This window comes from Artemia sp. Qi Xiang Cuo, chromosome 4 (assembly GCF_049724085.1).
Source record: "Artemia sp. Qi Xiang Cuo chromosome 4, ASM4972408v1, whole genome shotgun sequence".
Lineage (NCBI taxonomy): Eukaryota > Metazoa > Arthropoda > Branchiopoda > Anostraca > Artemiidae > Artemia > Artemia sp. Qi Xiang Cuo.
The window spans coordinates 5,489,187-5,511,944 of NC_142797.1; the positions used below are offsets into that span (position 1 = coordinate 5,489,187).

General features: G+C 35.3%; 1 protein-coding gene across 1 annotated transcript in view; it reads right to left on the bottom strand.

Annotated features, from left to right (window-relative positions):
* The window catches only part of abs (ATP-dependent RNA helicase abstrakt), a 79,987-nt gene extending 77,760 nt beyond the window's left edge, over window positions 1-2,227 (bottom strand). Inside the window, exon 1 of the mRNA XM_089087758.1 lies at window positions 2,033-2,227. Coding sequence (XP_088943884.1) covers window positions 2,033-2,227 — 195 coding nt within the window. The remainder of the gene's footprint in view (window positions 1-2,032) is intronic.
* Window positions 2,228-22,758: the final 20,531 nt, after the last annotated feature.

Sequence of the window (22,758 nt, forward strand, 5' to 3'; positions counted from 1 at the left end):
AAGTTTAATCTTACTCATCAAAAACTACAAGCCTGAGAAATTTGCCTGATTTTCGAAAAAAGGAGGAAACACCCCAAAAAAGTCAAGGAATCTTAATGAAAATTGCACCATCAGAATCAGCATAACAGAGAACCCTACTGCAGAGGTCTCAAGTTCCCATCTGCAAAAATATGGACTTTTGTATTTTTTGCTGGAGATCATGATCATGGAAAAGTCATGGATGTTTATTTATTTATTTCTTCTCAGGGGTGATTGTACTGAACAAACGGGCCAAGAAGGTCAGAAGAGGTTTCTTCAAACGAATTCTGCATCCGTTTCAACAGCTGAAACGGATTCTACAACGCAGCTGAATTCTACATGTGGAGATGTTCTGGGGGAATTTTCCAAGGAAAATTTCCAGAAGGGTCAGAATTGTCTGGAGTATTTTTCCATGAGTGGGGGGGGGGTTCTTCAGGAGAAATTCTTCATGGAGAACGTTATGAAACTTTCCATTAGGTGGGGGGAGAATTTCCTGTAAAAAATTCCATGGAGGGAGGGGAAGATTTTTGGCATGACTTGAAAAAGATCAGAAATTAAATAAAAACGAATCTTCTTCAAATGAAAGTAGGCTAAGAAGAATTTACAAACCCTAATTGTCAACAGGAAATTTTTCAAAGAGAATTTTCAGCGAGGATAGAATTGTCTGGGGGGGGGATTTTACAAGGGAGAAACTTTCCATGGAGGAGATTTTCATGAGAGGGGGGGCTCTTCATGAAGGGGGAGGTAGTTTTCCCATCATTGCTTGGAAAACAATCAGAAATTAAATATAAAAACAAAAACAAGTTTTTTTCAACTGAAAGTAAGGGGCAACATTAGAACTCAAAACAAACAGAAATTGTTCAGTTTATGAGGAGGCTAGCTCCTCCTCAATACCTGTCTATTTCCTCTAAAGTTTGACTTTTGTCCCAGTTCTTTAAGAACAACTCCTGAAACACAAGGGCCACTTAATTAGAATGATAAGCTTTTTTTAAAGTGCTAAAAACTTTAGCATGAAGAGCAAGGTACTGAGGCGAGGGCAGCTTCTTTCATTTACAGAATAATTTCTGTTTAGTTTAAGTTTTAATGTTGCTCCTTACTTTTAGTTGAATAAAAACTTGTGTTTTTTTCTGCTTAATGGTTTTAGGATCACATTGTATAAATTTAATCAAAATAAAAAAACATTAAAAAACATCAAAAATTTGTTTATATACATTTATGTATCATTTTACAAGTTGGACCAAAATTTAGGGGTGGGGGGGGGGGGTCAAGCACAGTAAGCCCCCAACCTGGGATCCAGCCTTGGTTAAACTAACCGATTCCCACCTACAGAAAAATTTGCTAGACCTCCTCCACAATCGCTTATGCAAAATATCCTATGAAGAATATCTGCACTACATGAAATTCCCCACACTTATGCATAGAAACAAAAACAAGTAGATATGACTCTAGCCCACAAAATATGGCTCGAGGATATTTGAAGAAACTTCGAAAGCAAAGTTGTACCACTAAAGAAAGAAGCCACTTCTTCAGGGAGAGAGTTACCAACCAATGGAGCCAGCTTCCATAAGACATAGTACTTGCTGACAGGGCGTCTCGAGACTCATTTCATTGGGGGGGGGGACGGCAATCTTCATAATTTTACAGAATCGCTACCTGATTTATGCCGATTTTTCTGTAGAAATCGCGAATTTTGCTAAATTTCGGGCAATTTTGCAAAATTTCCGCCTTCGGCAGAAGTTTTACCGAACGCCAAAAACTTCGGAGGGGCAGCGCGCCCCTCCCCCCTGGGACGCCCCTGCTTGCTGAGTCAACTCATACACTTAACTCCAAAACTGACAAAGAGTGGCTATATCAAGAAATTGTGTTCAACTGGGAGGTACCTGAATCCACAGCCAGGAAGTAATAAGCAACCAGACAAGGAAATTAGTCCTATAGAAGTAATCATAGAGGAAAGAAATGAAAACCTTAAACTGCTCCGAGCTGGAAAGGTAAAGTAAAGAATACACCATTGGACTTTACAGTCCCTACTGGCAGTGGTGATATCTGTTTCATGGCTCTTCAGCCATGAAGTGCAATGGGAAGAGAATGCGGGCCATCCATTGTGTGCTTTTGCACACCATTCCTGTTCACCTTCCCCAGATTTCTCCAAGTCCACATTTAGAGCAGGGTCAAGACTGACTGAGCTTACAGTCATGCCAGTGACCGCCATTCCAAACCAAATAACCAGAACTTGAAACCCTGTCCTTTAAGTCGTATATGCTAACAACTGAGCTAGGATATTGTTAAGCTGGGATTCAAGTAATTTAAGCAAATAGCTTTATCAAGCCTAAAACTAACTTAGTTAAATGAAGCTTAGAAACAACTGTCTATATGAACTGTTGAACAGGGGCGTCCCGAGGCTCTTTTTATTGGAGGGGCGATCTTTGTAAATTTTACCGAATTGCTACCTGATTTATGCCGAATTTTCTGCAGAAATCAAGAATTTTGCTAAATTTCTGCCGATTTTGCCAAATTTTTGCCCAAATTTTTTTAGCGAATGCCAAAAAAGTTGGGGGGGGGACCCTCCCCGCCCCCCCCTCGGGACGCCCCTGCTGTTGAATTTGTATTGACTATTGTATATTTTTTCAAACAAAGCCCAAATTACATGGTATTACTCTCTCTTTCTCTGAAACCGTTAAGTTTACAATATAGTTTTTAGTAGATTTAAATCAGATGACTATAATAGAAATTTTTGCTCTATAGCTTTTTGCCACTCTTTTAGACATCATTGTTGTTCAGCACCACACAAATGGCAGAAAATGTCACTTTTCAATGGCACAACCTTTATTACTACTTAAACAAGGCACTAGAACTTTCAATTTCTGTTGGAAAGAGCTTTGATTCAACATTCTAGGACCATTGGCTTGATACTATCACCCCTGAAAAAAAAACAAACAAATAAACATAAATCCATTATCATCCTTCTAAGAAAAAATTTGCATGATTTCACATTTTTGTAGAAATGGCCTTAAAACCTCTAATAAAGTGTTATCTATTATGCAGAATTTGATGGTGTAATTTTTTCCAACACTTGTCCTTTTTTGGGAGTGTTTTCTCCTTTTTCCAAAAATCAGGCGAATTTTCTCAGACTTGCAACTTTTGTGAGCTTTAAATCATTATTACTGTTGCAGTTATGTACCACTGCTATAATATTGACCACATGTAGCCTTAGACAACAATTTTTATCTCCAAATGTATTACAAAGCCAAAAAAAAAACTTACGTTCCTCCAGATTTTTACAAGAATCAAAATAAAAGTGTAGGGAAGTCATACCATATTTCATAACGATTCTCTAGCTCACACATATTTTTTTTTTTTTATTTCGGATTGTTGGTGGGTTTTAATCAGAGAGTATTCAGTAGCGAGGTGGGTGGTATGCTAAAGAGTGCTACTGGAGAACATTCGGTAGTATCAAAGTATAATCACCTACGGAACAAGTACTGACAAAACCTATCCTCTCCACACAAAAAAAGTGACCCTTTGTATACCTATGCGAACCTGGCAACTAAATAGCGTAGTTACACAATTCAATACAACTTTCCCGGTCACTCGTCGCCTGAATCACGCTCTAGCATAATTTATTGGCTGGGAGCAAAGTATTTTGGCTCGGAGCGATTAAGTAGTACAGCATTTTGCGTCTAGAGGCGCTGAGGTAAATCGGGTGATGTAATGAAAAGATGAATTTGGTACTTATTATAATCCTTTATCCCTGCAAGTTTCCTCTCATTTGACTCTATCATCTAGATATTTCTATTCCAGAGATTTCAAACTATCATTGATGCAGTCTTTTTACATAAGCCAACTGAATAAAGAATTACATAGACAATATAAAAAGAGCGATTTCAATTTTTTAGGAGTCTCGAGACATCAGGGGAAAGGAGGGACTGTAGACCCAAGCAAGGCTTTATCCAGGGGGAGGGGTTAGGGGTTTTGACCCCCCCCCCCCCCAAAAAAAATGTTTGTCCGACTCGTAAAAAAGTAACAAAATGAATATACACATTTTTGATGCGTTTAAAAAAAAATTACACCCCCCCCCCGAAAAAGTCCTTTTTACCCCCCCCCTCCAAAAAAACCTGGATACGACCCTGGACCCAAGTCCTTGCTCCTTTATCCATGCCTGAATGAAAGCACGAACTGTCGTCATCCCGAAATTTCCCCGCTTTTCTTTATCCCTTTTTAGAATCAACCTATTGCCCCTTAGTAATTCTTTTCAAGTTTCAACTGGTTCTGTTTTTTTCCTGTAAACCTAATATGTCGTTACCTTTTTTTTATAGACAATATGCCTGTCACATGGTGTTATAACATAGAGTCAAACAGACAATACTGCAACAGGGGCTTTCCAATTGGCAGTTATATTGACCCTAAGGGAAGAAAATCAGAAGGATGTTACTTGTCAGTAAGTACATAATAGTGTTATTTATGTTGCTTTATTGCTGATTCCTATTTTTAACGATTGTTATTACCCATGTACTACAATTATGTTTTTTAACAATCCTATTACATTTATAATTATTTATTATAATCTATTACAATTATAATAGATTATATTGTGATTATAGTTATTTTTAAAATTACTATTGGTAACGATTTTTGTTATGCGTGTACTATATTTTTTTTAAGTGTATTGTTAATAATGATTATCGAGTAGAAGAGCAGTTAAATTTTTACCATGATATGCAGGAAAATGGAACAAGTCTTTTGAACACATTAAATAGAAGTATTCCTCTAAGTCAGGGGAGAATTACCCTCCCAATTCGCCACTGAATTGACGCCACTGAACTTGTTAGATTACGGTGCTTGGCATGCGATGAAAGTGATTTCATTTTTCTGTTGTCGTTTTTTAGTAGTGAACAATAGAATATTAATGCAATTCAAAGTAAAATATAATTTGAACTATTATTTCTTGCCGCTTATACTTTCTACTTTTAATTTATTTAATCTTTTTCTGCTCTCTTCTTTCAGTCTATTTATTTTTTTTTTAAAAACTTTGTTGAAAAAAATCTTTATGCAAGTGCTTGACTTCATTTCTTTTCTTGTGCAAATTCATAAACCATGTAACATACAAAGAGATTAGTTTCAGTCCCTTAACTATTCAGTTGCTGGGTTTGTTCAGCCAGTAAAAAAGTTTTTTTTTTTGTTTAAATGGTCAATCAGAGTCTTGATTTTCTTCACTTAATTACAAGAAAATGTTAGTCTGTTTGACTAGGTATGATCTTCAGTTGCAGATTATTCAGTTACGAGATTCTTTAGATTCTTCAGATCTTCAGTTACGATTCGTTGATGTTCAGTTTCTAGTCCAGAGCAAGATCTGAGAAAGGTGCAATGATCAGATTCCAACAGTGAATCAGATTATTCTGTAAAGTTTGTTACAAATTCAGAGCGATAAACAAAAAGAATGTTCGTATTTTCCAGGTTGTTATTATTTTCAAGGTTGCTATTTTCCAGGTTGTTATTCCAGGTCTCATTTAGTTGTTATTGAAAACAAAATACATCTGGAAGCAGCAGATGGGCCTTCAATTTTTGGCGTCCCCGGATTTAATTCAATTAAAAATAATTCTCGGGTTGATCTTCCAACGGCTTTTTAGTTAATGTTAAAAATTTGACTTCAGTAGCCTAAGAGTAGGAACGAATCTAGATCAGTCAGCCCCCGGGGCAAGAATGTCATTTCGCACCACCCATTCAATAAACCTATTATAGATATCAGATTATGATTATTTTACTTCTTTAGCGAATATATTTATTCTTTATATATTTATTTTATTATTTTGCTATTATTAATTTACTTTGTACGTAATCCTAATATGTACAATATGGTTCAAGAAAAACTAAAAAATTTCAAGTAACAACATTTTATTAGTGACACAGTAAACATACAATTTAGATTATATACAGTCAATCTTATCCTGTAGATTAAATCTTAGTAAATATTGTAATATCGTTCCTCTCAAACACATCACAAGTTCTAAAGTACAAAAATATTTTCTCTAACTCCCTTCCTTATTTACTATGGAATTTCTCACGTGTTAAACTCCTTGGTGTCACATTTGTTTTTTGTACTAGTATTATCTGTTCGTTCAGGGTGCGATGCTTGATGCAGGCTTCCAAGTGAATCCTTCATGAGACCCAAATTTTTGGAACTAATAAGTTGTTCTACATTATCACTAGTTTTGGCTCTAAAATGTTTCCAAGTAAGACCAGAAGTATGCTAAACACGAGCTGACTTCTCCTTATCTTTTGTCTTCGCTATCTCAGCTAAAACCGCTGCCATCAAACGTCCCCTTGTCGTAATATCTGCAGATACTAGCTGTTCCATATCTTTAACTACATACAAACATTGATCATCATGCTCCAGGATAGGCTTTAATGTTTGAGCTAAATTTTCAAATAGCTGAGGAACGTCCACAATTATATCAGATGCTCCTTCCAACATTACGCTAAAACCCTCAATAAGTACATCGCGGGATATCAGTTGCTTTGACAAAAGCTCTCTGAGCAGTTTCCCGAATTCAGTTCTAGCTGATGGCTTACGCTCAATTACGATATTGAGGCCATTCTCAATAAAACGCACGATTGTCATTTTATGCATCTCCTCTTTGACACATTCAACAGCATCCTGGAGATCCCTATTGCTTAAGAACTCATCGATAATGCCGTGAGTTTTCTTCTGAATTCCACTTTCGGTAAGATCGGGCATGCCTTTTAGTTCTTCTGACGCTGGTGCAGCAACAGATGTTTCAGGGACTGGAAGGGTCTCAAAGACAACAGTAGGCACAGGTAGATTAACAATGGGGTCGACAGGAGATTCTCCCAACCGTTTGGAGCCTATTTTTTCTGTATGAAGAAGTGACGATACACTGTCACCACTGTAAAGTGGATTCTGTTGAATGTCATTACATGGTTCGGCCTGTGAATTTTTTCCAATGTCTAATTGCTTTGGAGTAACAGTGCCAAGATTAAAATCTTGCTCCATTTGAATATGTTCCTTATCGGCTGGAGCAGCAATGGTCTTATTTTCATTATTTGGTTTGAGCTCACTTTTCTTGTTAGGAGGAGAGCTCTTATCTTCTCTTGAAGTTTTCAATTTTCTGACCGCCCAATAAATTGATTCCAGAAACAATATTCCAGTACATGCTACTGAGGCACCAATGGCGAAACTTCTTATTAGCCTGTTCATCCTTTTTTTAAACTACTTACTTTTCAAAAATAGACTGATAGATCTTCCTAGACAACGCTTGCTTTTATGCTATGAATGACGTCACTGAAACAGATTAGAATGTGATCTTTTATGTGACGTCATTTACGGATGTAACATGAATGCATCTTTTTACATTAGTGGATGACGTCATTAAGATACTGATGTATATAAACATGACGTCAGTCATATGTATTTTCCCCAAAAATTAAGGCTCCACGAATAACATCAAAATCGTGACCTATATAGATCGATTTTTAGCCCAGAAAATCTTAGGATGTCAATTTCCCCATAAAATATTTGTATATATATATATATATATATATATATATATATATATATATATATATATATATATATATATATATATATATATATATATATATATATAATAGGAAAAAATTTTTGCAGTGCCCTTTCGACATATTAAGGAGCAACCCAGCTCAATAGTAACCGAAACTCTGAAAAACAGAATTTTGATACCAATGGATATATCAAAAGAATCGGCTTATTATGTTGATTTCAAATATATATAGCCTAAGTTTCATTATATTTAGTCTCACCTATTAAGGGGCGAAAGCAGTCCAAGTCACTTGGCTATATCTTCAATGTTAAAGAAATTTTGTTTGTTTAAAGAAACTGATATATTACAGAACTTAAATTGCAGTTCACCTGGTTCGTGAGGATAATGGCTATCACTTGATTAGATCCACTTTTTTTTTCTTATGCTCTTTCTATTTTTTAAACGATTTTTTATACAAAAATTCTCTTTGCTTTGTACGAAAAAACGATATTAACAACTTTAATAAAATTCATATAAGCTTGTACATGTTTTTAAGCCGAACAATTTGTTGAGACAGTTTATGTTGATTTTACTCAATTAAAGCCCATTTTTATCCTTGGTTGTTTTTTTTGCTCCAATCGATTTGGAGTTACAGAGCCCTCAAGTTGAACAAGAGTTGTTTAATTTTCGGGTCAGCGCTTAAATAAACAGGCGTTGTGTCTTGAGCATAATATCACTAAACCTCGTATCAATAAACATCCTGTATGCCATTTGCCGTAGTGTAAAACCCATTGAAATATATCAAGGAATTAAGCAGGTTCTATCCAAAAGATTAACTAAAAAAACTTTTTCCACAAAATAAGTTTTTCAAACAAAAGTGATGAACTCCATTAAAAAAAAAATTAACAAAAATAAAATCAAATAATCTACCAAACCTGAAACTACCACAAATCAGCATCGATAAATAAATGAAATCCAAAACGAACAGAAATTACAGTAAATAACCAAGTCAAACTCAAAACAAGAAGAAATTAACACAAGTTGGGCGGAAAAACCCTATGCCTTCCCAAGGCCAGAACAAAATTTGCACTTTACTGAAAGAATATAAATGTTTTTACTTTTATAACTTTAATAAATCAAATAATATTACAATTTTGATTACTAAATATCAGTATATGTATATTAAACTGACAATGCACATTCATTTATATTTTTTTACTTAAATTGGCAATTATTCTGTATATGAAAATGACCATATCAGGTCATTAACGAGACTTTCGTCTAGTGCTGGAAATGACCATATCACGGTTCAAGAAAATGTGATAAAGAGAGTAGCAACAACGAAGTATTTGGGGTTTTTAAGTGATGAAAACCTTTCGTGGAAAAACCATTCACGCGCAATAGCTGAAAAATTAAGCAGAGGCCTTGGGGTGATGCGAAGAATTAAAAATCTAGTCCCAAAAAAGATCCTGAAAATGATTTATTTTTCTATATTTTACCCATATATTAGCTACGGATGCTCTATATGGGCAAGTAATTTTGTAACATGTTTCAAAAGAGTACAAAAACTTCAGAATAGAGCTGTAAAATTATTATCTGAATTTGAAGATTCTGATGAGGTTCCTGCTCATGAGCATTTTAAAAAGAATAAGTTAATGAAAGTATCCCAAATTCAAGATTACCAAGTCGCGATTTTCTTGTATAAATATTTGAATCAGCTGCTCACCCCTGCTTTTGAAAATCTTTTTACTTTTAATAGAGACCGTCATGACCATAATACAAGAAAAGCTGATAACTTAACTCGTCATTTCAGGAGGACCACTCGGGCCTCTTTTGTGATTCGCCATTATGGTCCCCATGTTTGGAATATATTGCCCGACTTTGTGAAAAATGCGCCTAGTCTTCCGGCTTTCAAGTCAAGGGCAAAGAAGTTTCTTTTATCTCGTGAGTGAATTTGGTGTCAAGCCCACTCCAGGTTGTCATTCTATCTAAGGTATTTCCCCGATTTACTTTGCTGTTTTTTTTTTGTTTTTTTTCTATCTACTTCTTGTCTTTTCCTCTTTCTCTCTTTTTTTCCTTTATTCCTTCATCAGATGAGTTTCTTGTGTGTTGAGTAGCAAGGTATGAATGTTGTTTTAATTAGCTGAGAGTGATAACCTCGCTTGCCCTTTCAAGCTTACTGCCTTTCTTGGCAGGCGAAAGGCGAATAGTGTTTGTTTTCTTTTTTAATAAATGTATATCTCATCTCTTATGAAAGGGGCTGTCTCCACCTCAACGCCTCGCTCTTTACGCTAAAGTTATTTATTGTTTAAAAAATACAGTTGTGAGAAAGAGTCAAACTCTATCGTAAAAAGCAAGGCGTTGACGGGGGGACAGCCCCTTTCAAATACGAAATAAGTTCTGTTAACTTAAGTAACGAACTTCTATATTCATACATTTTTTATACGAATATTAGGGGGTTCGCCCCCTAGTCAATACCTCGCTCTTTACGCTAAAGTTCAAATTTCATTTCAATTTTTTAAGAATGACCCCTTAATCACAACGGCCGTTAATTATAATAAATAGCTATTATTAAATGACAAAAAAAAAATTTAGCGTAAAGATAGAGTTTTTGACTAGGGGCGAGCCCAATCATATACGTAATGATTTCTGTTCGTTTTAAGTTTTGATGTTGCTCCTTACTTTCAGTTGAAAAACTTGTTTTTTTAAATTTCATTTCTGATCGTTTTTTTTTAAATAATGCTGGTAAATCCGGCACCCCTTTATTAGCGATGTCCTTCCCCCATGAAAACTTCCTCCATGGAAAGATCCTTCCACGTGAACCCCTACCCCCCCCCCCAACTACCAGAAAAAAATCCCCCCTGAAAACTTCTGTATACTTTCCAATAACCAATTTATATGTAAACTTTAGGTAAAGTTCATAACTTTCAGCCCTCCCCCCGGGGACTTGGGGGGATTAAGTCATCCTAAAAGACATATTCATTATATTTTCGACCATGCTGAACAAAATGGCTATCTTAAAATTTTTATCGGTAGACTTCGGCCCTCCATTTTTTTTGGTCACTTAAAAAGGGCACTAGAGCTTTAACTTTCCGTTCGAATGAGCTCTCCCACGATATTGTAGGACCACTGGGTCGATACAATCATCCCTGGGAAAAAACAACAAAAAAACAAATAAACACATATCCGTGATCTTTCTACTGGCAAAAAATACAAAATTCCACAATTTTGCAGATAGGAGCTTGAAACCTCTACAGCAGGGTTCTCTGATACGCTGAATCTGATAATGTGATTTTCATAATGTGATGTTCTATAACTTTTAGGGGGTGTTTCCCCCTATCGAAAACCAGGCAAATTTTCTCAGGCAAGTAACTTTTGATGGGAAAGACTAAACTTGATGAAACTTATATATTTGAAATCAGCATTAAAATCTGATTCTTTTGATGTATTTATTGGTATCGAGATTCCGTTTTTTAGAGTTTCGATAACTATTGAGCCGGGTCGCTCCGTGCTTACATGAACTGTTTGATATATCTAAACATGATAAAAATATAACACTTTAGAAACAAATTTGGTCTATATGTTTGCATATTAGGGGGGGGGGGGGGAGTTAAAGTATAGCGGGTCTGCATGCTTAATGTTTTAGGTACAATTATTCTGAATATCAGAGGCAACGCTATGGCGTTGCCTATAGTAAAGGCCATTCGGCTCCAATGTTGTTTTTTTTTCCCCCAGAGGCACTTCATATGGCAGGGGTCGTCGCATAAACCTCAAAGGGGGTTCATTCGATTGGAAATCGAGAGTTCTAGTGCCCTTTCAAGAGTCAAAAGTGATTGGAGGGCATCTAACACCCCTTCCACGTCCACCATTTCCCAAAACACATCCAATCAAAATTTTCAGATAGCCATTTTCCCAAGGTCAGAACAAAATTTGCACTTTACTGAAAAAATATAAATGTTCTTACTTTTATAACTTTAATAAATCAAATAATATTAATATTTTGATTACTAAATATCATTATATGTATATTAAACTGACAATGCACATTCATTTGTCTTTTTTCAGTTGAATTGGCAATTATTCCGTATATGAAAGGGGCTGTCCCCTCCTCAACGCCTCGCTCTTTACGCTAAAGTTATTTATTGTTTAAAAAATACAGTTGTGAGAAAGAGTCAAACTCTATCGTAAAGAGCAAGGCGTTGAGGAGGGGACAGCCCCTTTCATATACGAAATAAGTTTTGTTAACTTAAGTAACGAACTTCTATATTCATATATTTTTTATACGTATATTAGAGGGTTCGCCCCCGAGTCAATACCTCGCCCTTTACGCTAAATTTCAAATTTTGTTCCAATTCTTTAAGAATGACCCCTTAATCACAAAGGCCGTTAATTAGAATAAATAGCTCTTATGAAATGACTAAAAAAAACTTTAGCGTAAAGAGCGAGGTATTGACTAGGGGGCGAGCCCAATCATATACGTAATGATTTCTGTTCGTTTTAAGTTTTGATGTTGCTCCTTACTTTAAGTTGAAGAATACTTACTTTCAGTTGAATATCGAAATTCTGTATTTTAGAGTTTCGATAACTATTGAGCCGGGTCGCTCCGTGCTTACAGTTCGTTACCACGAACTGTTTGATATATCTAAACATGATAAAAATATAACACTTTAGAAACAAATTCGGTCTATATGTTTGCAAATTAGGGGGGGGGGAAGTTGAACTATAGCGGGTCTGCATGCTTAATGTTTTAGGTACAATTATTATGCATATCAGAGGCAACGCTATAGCGGTGCCTATAGTAAAGGCCATTCGGCTCCAATGTTGTTGATTTTTTCCCAGAGGCACTTCATATGGCAGGGGTCGTCGCATAAACCTCAAAGGGGGTTGATTCGATTGGAAATCGAGAATTCTAGTGCCCTTTTTAAGAGTCAAAAGTGATTGGAGGGCATCTAACACCCCTTCCACGTCCACCATTTCCCAAAACACATTCAATCAAAATTTTCAGATAGCCATTTTGCTCTACGTAGTTGATTTTCACATAGAAACTATGTTTTTGAGGAGGAAACTTCCTCCACAGCCCTCAAGGGTTGTAAGTTATGCCCTGGGGGCATATAAGGTTTTTATAGAAAGCTTTGTCGTAGAAACTTCAAAAAGGCCTCATTCAAATGAAATTCAAAGGGCTAGTGCCCTTTTTAATAGTCAAAAGTGATTGGAGAACAACTAACCCGCCTCTCACGTCCACCTTTTCCCCAAACACATCCAATAAAAATTTTGAGATAGCTATTTTGTAAAAAATAGTTCAAAGATCATATAACAAAAACTCTGGTGTCGACAAAGCCCCCCAAGTTCCGGGGGCAGGCGTCGCAAGTTATGCTCTGGGGGCATACATGGTTCTTATGGATGGATGCTCGTAAAAACTTCAAAGAGGGCTCATTTGATTGGAAATTGAAAGTTCTAGTTCACTTTTTAAGAATCAGAAGAGAATATAGGTCACCCAGCCCCCGCCCCGTCCACGCCCTTTTTTCCTCAAACCGATGCAATAAGAACTTTGAGATAACCATTTTTAAAAACTAGTTCAAAGACCATATAACAAAAACTCAGGGGTCGATACAGCCCCCCAGGGCCCGAGGGCAGGCATTGTAAGTTACGCCCTGGGGGAATATATGGTTGTTATGGAAGAGATGCTCTTAAAAACTTCAGAGAGGGCTTATTTGATTAGAAATTGAAAGTTCTAGTTCAGTTTTGGAAAGTTAAAATAGATTGAAGGGCAACTAGCCCCCCCCCCCACACACCCCTATTTCCCAAAATGCATCTAATAAAAAGGCGTTGTAAATTATGCCCTGGGGGAATATCTGGTTGTTATGGAAGGGATGCTCGGAAAACTTCAGAGAGGGCTCATTTGATTGAAAATTAATTTAAAAAACTTTTTTCACAAACTAAGTTTTTCAAAGAAAAGTAAAGAACTCATTAAACAAAAAATCAGCAAAAATAAAATCAAATAATCTACCAAGCATGAAACTACTACAAATCAGCATCGATAAATAAATGAAACCCTAAACGAACAGAAATCATAGGCAGCGCAATAGCGCTGCCTAAGTAAAGAACGATATTGGCACAATGTATTTTTTTCCATACCCGGGCACTTCGTATCGAAGGAATTATCGTAGAAACTTCGAAAAGGGCTCATTCGATCGGAAATTGGAGTGGCTAGTGCCCTTTTTAATAGTCGAAAGTGATTGGAGGGCAACTAGCCCCCCACGCCCACCATTCCCCAAAACACATCTAATCAAAATTTTGAGATAGCCATTTTGTTCAGCGTAGTTGATTTCGGTTTTAAGTTATGCCCTGAGGGCATATAAGAACGATGTTGGCACAATATATTATTTATTATTTTTTTTCCTTTAGAGCAGGGCACTTCGTATCGAAGAAGTTGTCGTAGAAACTTCGAAAAGGGCTCATTCAATTGGAAATTGGAGTGGCTTGTGCCCTTTTTAATAGCCGAAAGTTATTGGATGGCAACTAACACCCCTAACAAACCCACAATTTCCCGAAACACATCCAATCAAAATTTTGAGATAGCCATTTTCTTCAGCGTAGTTGATTTCCAGATATAAATTATGTTTTAGAGGTGGACACTCCCCCACAACTTTCAGGGCAAGGGTTTTAAGTTATGCCCTGGGGGCATATAAGGTTTTTTTAGAAAGCGCTGTTGTAGAAACTTCAAAAAAGGCTCATTCGATTAGAAATTCAAAGCGCTATTGCCCTTTTTGATAGTCAACAGTGATTGGAGGACAACTAGCCACCCCCACGCCCATCATTCCCCCAAACACATCCAATCAAAATTTTGAGATAGCCATTTTGTTCAGCGTAGTTGATTTCCTGATAGCATATAAGAACGATGTTGGAACAATGTATTATTATTTTTTTTTTCTTTAGAGCAGGGCACTTCGTATCGAAGAAGTTGTCGTAGAAACTTCGAAAAGGGCTCATTCAGTTGGAAATTGGAGTGGCTTGTGCCCTTTTTAATAGTCGAAAGTGATTGGAAAGCAACTAACACCCCTTCCATTCCCACCATTTCCCAAAACACATCCAATCAAAATTTTGAGATAGCCATTTTGTTCAGCGTAGTTGATTTCCAGATAGAAAATATGTTTTTGAGGAGAACACTCCCCCCCCCAACCCTCAGGGCAAGGGTTTTAAGTTATGCCCTGGGGGCATATAAGGTTTTTATAGAAAGCGTTGTCATAGAAACTTCAAAAAAGGCTCATTTAATTGGAAATTCAAAGGGCTAGTGCCCTTTTTAATAGTCGAAAGTGATTGGAAGGCAACTAACCCCCCCACAACCCCCCCTCCCCACGCCCATAATTTCCCCTAAACACATCCAATCAAAATTTTGAGATATCCATTTTGTTCAGCTTAGTTGGTATCCAGATAAAATATATGTTTTCGAGGAGGACACTCTCTCACAACCCTCCGGGAAATGGTTTTAAGTTATGCCCTGGGGGCATATAAGGTTTTTATAGAAGGCGTTGTCGTAGATACTTCAAAAAAAGCTCATTCGATTGGAAATTCAAAGGGCTAGTGCCCTTTTTAGTAGTCGAAAAAGATTGGAGGGCAACTAGCCCCCCCCCACGCCCATCATTCCCTCAAACACATCCAATAAAAATTTTGAGATAGCTATTTTGTTCAGCGTAGTTAATTTCAAGACAGAAAATATGTTTTCGAGGAGGACACTCCCCCACAACCCCCAGGGCAAGGGTTATAAGTTATGCCCTGGTGTCATATAAGGTTTTTATTGAAATCTTTGTCGTAGAAACTTGAAAAAAGGCTCATTCGATTTGAAATTCAAAGGGCTACTACCCTTTTTAAAAGTCGAAAGTGATTAGTGATATTTTTTGTTGTTGTTGTTGTTTAGACCAGGGCACTTCGTATCGCAGGAGTTGTTGTGGGAACTTCGAAAAGGGCTCATTCGATTGAAAATAGAAAGGGCTGATGCCCTTTTTAATAGTCGAAAGTGGTTGGAGGGCAACTAATCCCCTTTCCACCCCCTCCCATTTGCCCATTGTTTTTAAAAACTGAATTTTCTCATAAGATAAACCAAAATGATCCGTGTTAGTACTACATTCAAATAAGAAGCATAAACTTTGCTACAAAATCAACCAAGGGTAAGTCATTGACAGTTGTGGGTTTGTTTCTACTCTAGAAATCTTACCAAATCAAAGTAACTTGAATGTATCTAAGTTATAAAAGAAAGCGAGCACATTTTTTTGCGAATGGTATCAAGTTTTCTATTTCAGGTCAACTAGAGGAGGTATGAAACTAAATTAAACAATACTATTTGTGTCCAGATTTTTAAAAGGGCGTATGTTGTTAAAAATTGCTGAAAATTTTTCTCCAGCATACAACTATTAGGCCCAACTATAAAGTCTTAAAAAACAAAAAGTATCAAAGTATTATTTTGTTTTTCCCTGAAAAGACTAAGTCAATATAAATCGAACAGAAATTAATTAAAAAAAACTGTTTCCACAAAATAAGTTTTTCAAAGAAAAGCAAAGAACTTCATTTAGCCAAAAATGAACAAAAATAAAATAAAATAATCTACCATGCGTGAAACTACCACAAATCAGCATCGATAAATAAATGAAACCCAAAATAAACAGAAATTACAATAAATAACCGAGTCAAACTCAAACGAGCCCTTTTTAATAGTCAAAACCCCTATATATTTTTTTATTTTTACAGTAAAGTGCAAATTATGTTCTGGCCTTGGGAATGTATAGGGGTTTTGAGCGCAACTTCTGTTAATTTCTGCTCGTTTCGAGTTTTGACTTAGTTATTTATTGTAATTTCTGTTCGTTTTGGGTTTCATTTATTTATCGATGCTGATTTATGGTAGTTTCACGCTTTTGCTCATTTTTTGTGTAATGGTGTTCTTTACTTTTCTTTGAAAAACTTATTTTATGGAAGAAGTTTTTTTAATTAATTTTCAAATCATTGCCCGCCTGAAACAAGGCCACTGCTTTCAAGGTTATTTTTAGAAATAGAATTAATTATGAATACATTTTACAGTAAATTCATTTGAATTTTTTTCAGTTCTTTACTGAAAACGTTTGACGCTAAGAACTCAAAATATTTTTCTATGGCAAAAAAAAATTATTCTTTTTCTTTTTAATTCTTATATAGCGATACTTTTAAAAAATTCTTTTAAATATTTTCACTTTTCTAACTTGAAGAAATCAAAAATGCATTAAGATTTTAAGGAATAAATATCAGCATATGTATATTAAACTGACAATGCAGATTTTTTCCAGTAAATTCATTTGAATTTATTTCAATAAAGTACAAATTATATTCTGGCTTATAGAAAGCATAGGGTTTAGAACCATATTCAGATTAAGTCTTGGTTACGTCATGTGTTGGTTAAGCCTGGGCATGAATTTAAAAAAAAACGAAATTAAATTTAAAAAAAAAATCAACTATGACTGGGGGAGGGGGTAATTTTCCTCAGGGAAAATTACCAAGAGAAAACACCTTTTTTTTCAAGAGAAAACACCTAAACCTATAGATAATAGCCTAAGCAATTAAAGTATTTCAAACAGTTCGTGGTAACGAACTGTAAGTAAGGAGCGACCCGGCTCAATGGTAACCGAAACTCTAAAAAACGGTTTTTGGCTGATTTTCAAAAAAATGGGGAAAGACCCCCTAAAAGTTATAAAACCTTAATAAAAATCACACTATCAAATTCAGCGTATCAGAGAACCCTACTGTAGAGGTTTCACGCACCTATCTAGAAAAATGTGGAATTTTGCATTTTTTGCCAGACGAAAGATTAGGGTTGGGTTTTTTTTTTTTTTTTTTTTTTTTATTTGTTGTTTTTTTTTCCCAGGGGTGATCGTATCGACCCAGTGGTCCTAGAATATCGTGGAGGGGGGGCTCATTGGAACGGAAATTAAAATTTCTAGTTCCCATTTTAAGTGACCAAAAAAAATGGCGGGCAACTAGGCCCCCTCCCACGCTCATTTTTTTCCCAAAGTCACCCGATCAAAGTTTTGAGATAGCCATTTTGTTCAGCATGGTCGAAAATATGATAAAAATGTCTTTTAGAATGACTTGATCCCCCAAAGTCCCCAGGAGGAGGGCTGAAAGTTATGAACTTTACTCAATGTTAACATATAGTATTGGTTATTGGGAAGTATACAGACTTTTTCAGAGGAGATTTTTTCTGGTAGGTGGGGGACGGAGAGGGTTGGGGGCTATATGGAAGGATCTTTCCATGAAGGAAGTTTTCATGGGGGAAGGGACATTGCTATGAAGGGGGCGCCGGATTTCCCAGCATTATTAAAGAAAAAGATCAGGAATTAAATAAAAAAAACAAGTTTTTCAACTGATCAACTGATTGTGATTAAGAGGTCATTTTTAAAGAACTGGAAAAAAAATTCGAACTATAGTTTAAAGAGCAGGGTATTGACTAGGGGGCGAACCCCTAATATACGTGTTAAAATTTTATGAATATAGAAGTTCGTTACGTAAGTTAATTCTAAGTTACGTATATTTATTACTAATAAAAACGTTCGTAAATAAAATTAAACAAGTTTCGAGAAAGCCATTTAACCAAATATAATATGCAAAATCTGTTTTAATTATTCATGTACGGTGAGCCAAAATCAAAACCTGCATTAATTCAAAAACGTTCAAAAATTAAATAAAAAAAAAAACAAGTTTTTTAAACTGAAAGTAAGGAGCGACATTAGAACTTAAAACGAACAGAAATTATTCCGTATATGAAGGGGCTGTCCCCTCCTCAACGCCTCGCTCTTTACGCTAAAGTTTGACTTTCTCACAACTCTATTTTTCTAAACAATAAAAAAACTTTAGCGTAAAGAATGAGGCGTTGAGGAGGGGACAGCTTCCTTCATATACGGAATAATTTCTGTTCGTTTTAAGTTCTAATGTCGCTCCTTACTTTCAGTTTAAAAAACTTGTTTTTTTTTTTATTTAATCTGAAGAATAGATTGTCTTTGAACTCATCGAATTATTAATGTCTAAGCTTTTATAGACGAAAAACGCACCGAATCTAATAAACTAGCTTTGCTTATTTTTTGAACCGAAGTACTTTAGACGAAAATGTAGCATTTCCCTTGAAAATTTTGAATGAAAATTCTGTGAATTCGGAATAAAAACACAATTGAAAAATTATAATGAAAACAAAATAATACCGTTTTTGACATATTTTCTTGACCAATTATAAATACATACATTGGTGGGCGTGTAATTATAATTTAAGCTCGAAAGTTAACTAACTTACAATAATAATTCTTCTCATGTTAAAAATTACCTTATTATCAGTCATGTTAAAATTACTGGGAATTACAAAGTTGAATCGGAGCTGTCAAGCAGGGATGTAGCTCCAACACTTTATTGGGGGGAGGGGGAAAGAGGGATCTCCATCCGAAAAGTCAAGAGCATGGGCTATAGAATCATTTTTTCTCCAAATCATTGCCCGCCTGAAACAACGCCACTGCTTTCAAGGTTATTTTTAGAAATAGAATTAATTATGAAAAAAAATTTTTGGCCATAGAATAAGATTTTGAGCTCATAGTGTCAAACATTTTCAGTAAAGAACTGAAAAAAATTCAAATGAATTTACTGAAAAAAATATGCATTGTCAGTTTAATGTATATATGCTGATATTTATTCCATAAAATCTTAATTAATTTTTGATTTCTTAAGGTTATAAAAGTGAAAACATTAAAAAAAAAAAATTTCTTTTTAATAAAGTACAAATTATATTCCGGCTTTTAGAAAGCGTAGGGTTTAGAACCCTAATCAGATTAATTTCTGGTAGATTATTTGATTCTATTTTGTTATTTAAACTGACCATACACATTTTTTAAAGTAAATTCATTTGAATTTTTTCAGTAAAATACAAATTATATTCTAGCTTTTAGAACGCATGGGATTTAGAACCCTACTCATATTAATTTCTGCTTGTTTAGAGTTTGACTTATTTTAATTTCTGTTTGTTTTGGGTTTCATTTATTTATTGATACTGATTTTTGGTAGTTGTATGCTTGGTACATAATCTGATTCTTTTTTTGTTCATTTTGGTTTAATGGAGTTCTTTACTTTTTTTGAAAAACTTATTTTGTATTTTTTTTAAATTAATTACAATAAATAACCGAGTCAAACTCAAAACGAGCAGAAATTAACATAAGTTGGGCTCAAAACCCCTATGCCTTCCCAAACCCAGAACATAATTTGCACTTCACTGAAAAAAAAATGTTTTTGCTTTTATAACTTTAATAAATCAGATAATATTAACATTTTGATTACTAAATATCAGTATATGTATATTAAACTGACAATGCACATTCATTTGTATTTTTTTCAGTAAAGTGCAAAATTTTGTTCTGGCCTTGGGAAGGCATAGGGGTTTTGAGCCCAACTTAGATTGATTTCTGCTCATTTTGAGTTTGACTCGGTTATTTATTGTAATTTCTGTTCGTTTTGGGTTTCATTTATTTATCGATGCTGATTTGTGGTAGTTTCACGCTTGGAAGAGTATTTTATTTTATTTTTGCTCGTTTTTTGTTTAATGGAGTTCTTTATTTTTCATTGAAAAGCTTATTTTGTGGAAAAAGTTCTTTTAATTAATTTCTGTTCGTTTTATATTGACATAGTTTTTTCAGAGAAATAGAAAATAATAGTTTAAATCTTTTCGTTTTTTTAAGACTTTATAGTTAGGCCTGCAATTTGTATGCTGGAGAATAATTTTAAGCAATTTTTAACAACATCCACCCTTTTAGGAATCTAGACATAAATAGTAGTGTTTAATTTAGTTTCATACCACCTCTAGTTGACCTGAAATAGAAAACTTGATAGCCTACCATTCGCAAAAAAATCTGTTTACTTTCTTTGATAGCTTGGATACACTTACGCTATTTTAATTGGGTTAAATTTTAAGAGCAGAAGTAGCACAGAAAGTTTGAACATAATACACTCAGTCGTTCATGGTATACTGCTGAGATGTCTTGTTGGGAATTAGCTTATCACAGTGCATTTTGATTTAATCTTTAAGCAACATTTAGTTTTTAAACATAATGGGCAAATGGGAGGGTCAGCGTGGGAGGGTGGGTGTGGAAGGGGAATTTCCTTTTTAGATGGGGCTTTCCTTTTATCTTTTGGCCCAGACTGATCTTCAAAATAGATGAAAATGTTTGTTAATTTTTAAGAAACTCCTACCACGGTTTTAGCATAATCTAGACAGGATAATTTTAATGACAAGGACACCTAAGAAGCGTAAATTTATTTCCAGTATATAGTAATAACAAAAGTATATAGTAATTGTATAAATGCATTCGTTTTCAGCATTTGAGACTTTTTTAGTGTATGCAGTACTTAAACACTAATTCCGAAACGCATTATCTTTGAAGCCATGTATGCAGTTTTATTTACCCGTCAACTCGTTTAGAAATGGCTCTCGGATTGCCATAATAATAATAATAATAATAATGTATTATTAAAGCTTTTTACAGCCATATACAAAACAAAAAGAAAAGAAAAAGGATAAATAAAATGAAGACATACTAAAATCACTATCCTCTTAATCAACATTCATACCTTTCAATGCAAAATTTACCACACTTACTACTGTTTGTGGTGAATCTGAACTTAAAATCCTCCGAAGTAGCCAATCATTACCCTATTTCAAAATTTCTCTCCTTATGTGAGAAAGCCGCCGGCATCGCAGGATAAAATGACCCAGCCCAAACCGACACTTACCACATTTTAGACAAGTACGCTGCGTTTCAAGACCGTCCCTATTTTTACAAACTTATTTTCATTGTATTAGTATACAATTGGCTCGAAGCTGAATCCACGTTTTCATATACTTACTAGGTAATCCCAGCTTCAAATATGTCTCCTGTCCATAAATCCGCTTTATATCTCTATACAAAGTAAGACTAGACGACTTATCTAAAGCTGTCCACCAAAGTTGAATTTCCTGGTCGTGCAATCTTGCTTGGAATTCCTTTATGAAGTTTTCTTGGTCCAGTGGTCCCTGTCCTCCATTCCACGCGTTTGAAAAGCCTGTTTCCTGTAGTATTTTTCTGAAAAAATACTGTATTACCATGTAGTATTACCATATTATGTGGTTTTCTTCTGTCCAGAATATAGGGTAATAAAGCATCCATATATGATTTTGATCTATCCCCTATGCTACCATTGCTGAAACATAAAATACAAAACTCATATAAAGAAGTCTTCAAACCGCAAACAAATATTTTTTTTCATTTGCCTGCCTCTATGCTAGGCCTACCATATTTCTGTAGCTAACTTCGGTACTTGTGCACTATCTGGTGCACACCGCTATAACTGTATCATGGAAACCAGACACGAAACCCGCCAAACGGGTATTTGCAAGATAGAAATGGAGTGCAAAGCGTGGCTTTCATTGCGTTTACAGTATTTGAACCTTTGTTTTTTGGGAGTTTAGGGGTGGAAGGTACCTAGGTTAGGTTACGTATTTAATATATGCTATGCTTTAACCCCCCCCCCCCTGATGTGCAAATATATAGCCCAAATTTGTTTCTAAACTATTATATATTCATCTTTTTTTTTTTACTAGCATTAACTAAACTTGACTTCTTTTGTGGGTACCATATTATGCACAAGTACCCTAAATTCTTAGACCTTGTAATAACCAATATTTAGATTTTCCCACTATGACAATAAACACAGTTTTAATCTAAGACAAAGGAGGGGAGGGGGCATGGTCAAGATACAAAAATCACTCTTCTTGTGTGATCGCACACAAGAAGTGTGCCCTTATCATCAGCAATTCTGTTTAAACTTTAGAGCAAATGTAATGCAGATTGGGATTCAGTTAAAGAGAGAATACTTTCAGACTCTAAACAATAATCTATAAAACATCTAGGGCAAGGTGGATGGTACACAGTTCAGCAGACAAAATAGAGGATCCTAATGGAAAGAGAAATATCATAGGCAGTGCATTAGCGCTGCCTAAGTAAAGAAAGATGTGGGCACAATGTGTTTTTTTTTGTTTTTTTTTTCTCCATACCCGGGCACTTCGTATCGAAGGAGTTGTCGTAGAAACTTCGAAAAGGGCTCATTCAATTGGAACTTGGAGTGGCTAGTGCCATTTTTAATAGTCTAAATTGATTTGAGGACAACTCGCCCCCCCCCCACGCCCATCATTCCCCCA